The sequence below is a fragment of the Aptenodytes forsteri genome, unplaced genomic scaffold (assembly GCF_000699145.1).
Source record: "Aptenodytes forsteri isolate BGI_AS27 unplaced genomic scaffold, ASM69914v1 Scaffold349, whole genome shotgun sequence".
NCBI classification, from domain to species: Eukaryota; Metazoa; Chordata; class Aves; order Sphenisciformes; family Spheniscidae; genus Aptenodytes; species Aptenodytes forsteri.
In genome coordinates, this window is record NW_008794452.1 from 4,056,508 (window position 1) to 4,062,419 (window position 5,912).

A 5,912-nucleotide genomic window follows, 5' to 3' on the forward strand; every position below is an offset into this window, starting at 1 on the left:
CACTTTCTCTTTTTAAAAAAAAAAAAAAAAGCCAGCAACCAACTAACAGAAAGAAAAAAAAAAAAGCGCCTGACAACCCCCAAACCTTTAGACTATAAAGTGAGGCTTCTGGGGCTGTCTTTTGTGCTTCTCTTCAGAAGTGCTTAGGTCACATTTAATTTCTGCCCCTCAATTTTTCAGGAAGATACTGGAAATATGAATTGGTTATAACTAAACTGAGTAAGATACCAGTTCACATAGTATTTAAAGTTAACACCAAACAGTATCTTTGTCTCTGCTGCTTTACAGTTCACATGAGAAATGCCACTTCTAGAATTCATGTTATCCTCTCCTTTTTTCTTTTAAAGGATATTGTGAAGAATGAAGATAAAGATCAGAAATCCAAAGAAAATGGAGCAAACGTATGATAAAACTGCTGCTGTTTAGAAGAATGGTGTTACATAATGTAATATAAATCATGATACCAGAATGTATGGGAAGTGATGCATGTTTGATTTTAGTAGTATAAATATCTTAGTTCCAAAAGATGTATAAAGTTTTATGAATGTGAGTGTCTGCTTCTGAAGACTGCTTGTAATTCTTAGCATTCAATTTGAGACACTCCTCGAGTGAAAATAATTTTGCATTGCAAAATGCTTTAGGATGAACTTTGTTATAGTTTTAACCCTAATAAAGTTCATCAGCGTAATGAACAGTAGCAAGTATTTAATTACCAAATGTTTTTCATTAAAGTCTAGTGAAAGTTCATCACGTAATGAACAGTAGCAAGTATTTAATTACCAAATGTTTTTCATTAAAGTCTAGTGAAATTTCATTATTTATAGAATTGCCATTTTTAGGTTTTTATTTTTATTTCAGTCTAATTAGTCTAGTCTAATTCAAATATAAATCACAAAATAGCATGCTGCTTAATTTTGCAAGTAAAGATTTTTTTTTTTAAAAAGCTTCTTGGATTTTTTTTTTTACTTGTCACAACTTTCTTTTCCCTTCCAAATGTAACTTTCTTCCCCAAAGCTGCTTGTATTAAAGCCTCATAATATACAGTAGTTCAGATGAGTTAAGAAAGCAATAGAAACCTACCAAAATACTGGTAGGGTTGTGAGATTTATATGAAAATACATGGGCCTGTTTTAAATGTATGTCATTTGTGTTCCTTTAATTGTTCTTATCTTGGATTAATATATATATGCTCCTTTTTAATAACAAATGCAGTGTATTAAAATGTATGGTTGGATACCAGGCCAGTAGATGTCAGAATAATGCCTTACATGGAGAAAAAGCTACCATTGTAAGCCGCCTTTAATTAAATTTGGACTTCTTTCTTAATATGTGTAATTACTTCAAAGACTTTAGTCCAACAAAAGAGTGGATACACAAGTATCAATACTCCATGTTACAATTACTAAGGAGCAGGACACAACTTGGTTTGTTGAAAGTGGGTAAGATTGCCTTCTTTTGTGTTCACAAATCACTAGAGATCTAAACTTAATGTGACATCATTGTCAAAGGCAACTTATTCAAATAATGTGAAGTATGAACAGTTGTATTTTGGCGTAACTTCCAGGGAAATTGAGGGTTTTGAAGGTTGGGACAGAAGTGTTTTCTTACAGAAATGGTTAATTTTAGCAGACCTTTTTTCTTTTTTAGCCTAGATGTCCTAGGTAACTAAATACCTGTTGGGAGAGTCCAAGTGCCATAATATGTATGAATAACCTACATGGAAACTTATGTAGCTTTACTGAGATACACATTAAAATGCCTGAATTTATGTTCAAAAGAGTCTAAGCTGGTGCTTTTATCACTTACCTTTCTTGGCTCTTTTGGAGCTAGACAAGTAAAATATCTTTTCATTAAAATAACATGCATAAGCTTCCCCCTCATTCATCTCAGTCGAGTCACTGTATAATATCTTAACTGTTCACGCTAAAGTAGGAAGTACTATACAAACACTAATTATTGCATATAAGTACACAGAAAATGCATGCTTTATGAATTAAGAGATAACATCTCATTAGAATGATTGAATGAGGATGGTGATAAATTAATCTTAAGAAAAGCGTTATCTGTGGTGCACAGATGGTATTAAATTCTTTTGTAATCAAATTATATTTTTCACCTTTACCTTTGTACAAATTGTTGAGAGCATGTTTCATTTTTGACGTTAAGCACCGTTTATTTAAATAGACTTGCAAGGATTGCATTTGAAATACTTTGTTCATGAATTTTCAGCAGTACATGTGAACATACAAGAAAATAATTCTAGAATTCAGGATAACATCTTTTTAGGCACAGTGAAACTTCTGTTGAAATATTTTGCCGGGGTGTTTTTACCTTAAACTGCTGAGCTGAAAGCAGTTGTCGCAACAAGCAGGCCTTATCTTTCAGTGAGTTGGCCTGTGGGATAGTTGCTAGAGTGATACAGATTTTTACAGTATTTAAGAAAAAAAGTATTTGTTAGAATGAGTGTAATCTTTCTCTATATTGCTTTGATGTAATAGTGTTTCAGATACTATGTACAGTCTGCATTTATGTTGGAAAGAAAATTAAAAAGGTAAAGAATAAAGGAAAAAAAGACAAGTTTTACAACTACACCGAGCTTGACCAGTCTCCTGAAGCACAACTAATCTGAGGAAGAACAGACACCTCTACAGACTGTTTAAGTCACTTTACCAAACAGCACAAGGTTCTGTATATATACAGCATCAATGCTGGTCGTTAGCTAAAGCTTCTTGGTGATATTCCCAGAACTATTAACTCATTAAGAAAATTGAATAGAGTATCAGTAATGGAGGTTTGGAGAAGCAATCTTCTGTCAGTTTTAATTTTTGAACAATATTTTTCCATTTCATGTCCATGCTTCCCACCTCATGGGCTTTCCACTTCTAAGTCTGTCATTACATATCAGTTGCTGGCGAAAGGCTGGTAAAAGTGAGCCTAAGCCAGGTCTTAACTCTGATGCCTCAACATCCAAGTTGTTTGTAGTTTTAAAATCATCATAGGTGCTCTGTGGAAAGTAGTAAGTCTCAGACTGCCTTGTTCTGTAGAGAAAGCACTGCTACAGCAGGCCAGTAAATGGAATCTGATCGCGGTTTATAGATTTATTTCCCTCCCCTTTTGTATTTTGTCCATTATGGGGGAATTGATGAGTTAAACCCTTACAAAGTGATATTCAGACTAGTGGATGTCTGTCAATAAGGCTAGGAAGAAAGTTCCATGTGATACATCTGCATGCAAAATGGTCTAGAATAAAGTAGACATCTCTTGAGCCCCCTTTGCTTTTGCTCTGGTAATGAAAAGGCAGAAGTACATAGTTTCAGTGCTACGTAGCAATAGTGGCAAATAGACCAATAGTGAATTTTTGCCAAAGTTTTCTGAAGTGTTCAGGATTGCATGTGGGATAATGGAGCTGCTTCCAGCACTGCTGCATGTTCTACCATGATGAAGACACATCATGTTTTCTTGACTCACCCAGTGCTTCACGCTTGTTCCTGTAGCGCCTGGGCACTGCTGCAAAATCACTTCCCAGTTCTTGCTTGGTTTATCTGGTGTCCTCTGGCTCAGCCTGAGGCACCCTGAAGTGTACAATGGAGGGGTTGGAATTCTCTGTCTGGTGCCCGTGGGTTTCCACAGAGCCAGCATTTACAATTGAGTTGTTTCAGAATCTAACATTATGAAGCGTAGTCCTTTAACATAACATTTTTTCAATGTTTAATTGCTTTGAGAGAGATTAATAGCTTTCAGTCCATCTTTCTGCTGAGTAATGTACTGTGTGAGTATCTGTTTGGACCTATGTAACAGTTAACTTTCACTGATAATTTTATCAGGAATGTGCACAAAACGTGTTTTTTTTCTTGCTTCTCTGTAATCTTTGTGTACCCAGGTCAGGTTCTTACCTTTAATGCATTTGTTCAGTGCAGTTTATATTTAAAATTATAAAATATAAAATAATTCATTTTGAGTGACTGAGTCTTATGGCTAGCAATTGATTGCAAAACATGTAGGTAGCGCAGTCAGTACACTTAACGCTAATACTTTCCAGAAAGCAGAAATGGTTGAAGTAGAAATTTAACTGGGACTTGTATATTGCAATGTAGTGTGACAATAAAAATGACATAAATAATGAATACCTCCACTCAGCTATCAAAACTGCCAGTGTTTTCCCACCAAACTTTTATGTTTCTGCATACTGGTTTTGTGCAAGATGTATTGCACAAAATTAGTTACAGTAAAAAGCTCTAATAACAAAATGCATTACTTTCAAGCAAAAATAATTTTCCTTTTTTATTCATCCACTATATAATATACGGCATCATGATACAGAGTATAAATTTAGAGCTTCGGAACACACCAAATATTGCCTGGAGTCATGTTTTGTAGTGTTTTAACTGGTTAGGAACATTGCTTTTGAATTTCTAGATATCTGATACCTGAATTTGTATTGCAAACATGTGACACTGCAGTTGTATGCTGCTTTTGATTTCTTGTATCCTGCTGGTTTTTAAATTGTTCTCTTTAACGAGTGGATTCTAACTTGTTTGAGGATTCAGGTCGAGTACCCTACAGTACATGTAAGAACTAGTGTCTTTTCAGGTGTGATTCAGTAATCCTGCAAGCTGTTGTATCTAGCCCAATATTAGTTCAGTTCTCTTTATTCTTCTAAAATGATAGCAGAATAGTGGTGCTGAGTAGATTTGTTTGTTGCATGCTGCAATTTGGTTTTTTGGTGCTGGGTTATGGGGTTAAACTACTAGTTTTTCTGTAGTTCCTGCAGTACTTCACTACGCTTGGACCATTTACAGAGCATGTTAAGCCACAGGTGCACGTTGAAATACTTCGCTGATTGAAATTGTTGAAATTGTTCAGTGATGTCCTTCTCTTTAGAGCTAACAGTCTTCTCTTCTGTATCTCCCCCAGGCTGAGGAAGGAGCTAGCTTTTATTTTTGCTAATAACTTGGTCTGCAGCGTCAAGGCATGTTCATGTGAACTTCCCATAGGCAAGCAATCTCCCGGTAGTGAGGTCTGACCATTTCTTTGTGGGAGGCAAGTGATATGGTCCATGTGGTGCCTCTAAAAGCCCCTTCTCTCATATGCTCTAGTGAGGGGGCTCTGAATGTTTGGAGAAAGTACTTGAGCTGGATTTCAGCCATGACGACAGATTCCCAAAGCCAGATGTTTTGATGGGAAATCGATTCCTAGATTATTTTCCCTCAGTCTAGTGAGGGGCACAAGTGAAAGGATCCTGTTGACTGAATCATTCTTCACATTTCATTGTGGACAAACAGCTGGGTAGAGGGGAAGAGCGGAGAGGAGGAACACTGCAGAGAATCCCAGCCTGAACTCTCCCTACTCTGCTTTTTAGCAAATATTTTTAGAGTACTTCTTTGCTTTATTATTTGCTTGCAACCTTTTTAGTGGTATACAGAAGGATTTGTTTGAGTGTGAAGGGTTTTTTTTTCCCCCTGTATTGCTTAATTCTTTCTGGTCTTCCTGACACAGGGTCATCTGGTTACATTCCTGTTTTGTCATGCAAGGGGCAGAAACAGCTGGAGGACAGCAGCCTTCATTTTTGGTCCCTTTTTAGCAGGGCTAGATAGTAGACAGCAGATTTGCATATAAAAAAGCAGAAATTGCTGTCATATGTCACATCATAGAAATGAACAGTTGGAGATAAAAGTACCTTGCAATGGTGGTCTCAAAAAACTCTGTTGTCTCTCAGACCAGCCGGATTTACTGTAAAACAGTCCATTGCATGTGTGCAGAGGAAAAGTTAAAGGAGAAGTAGGCAATTTTCACTGTTAAGTATAATGTGCACGCGGGTTGGGAAGATGGGCTGTTACCCTTTCAGCTTGGCTCTAATAAGAAATGAGAGTTTTGGAAGTTCTCTTAAACATCTGGAAAGATTCCTGTCTGTT

At 36.3% G+C, this 5,912-nt stretch overlaps 1 protein-coding gene across 1 annotated transcript in view; it reads left to right on the forward strand.

Moving 5' to 3' along the window:
* The window catches only part of CCAR1 (cell division cycle and apoptosis regulator 1), a 29,070-nt gene extending 27,747 nt beyond the window's left edge, over positions 1-1,323 (forward strand). Inside the window, exons 24-25 of the mRNA XM_009290576.2 lie at positions 348-742; positions 805-1,323. Of these exons, the coding sequence (XP_009288851.1) occupies positions 348-407 (60 nt within the window). The 3' untranslated portion in view covers positions 408-742; positions 805-1,323. The remainder of the gene's footprint in view (positions 1-347; positions 743-804) is intronic.
* Positions 1,324-5,912: the final 4,589 nt, after the last annotated feature.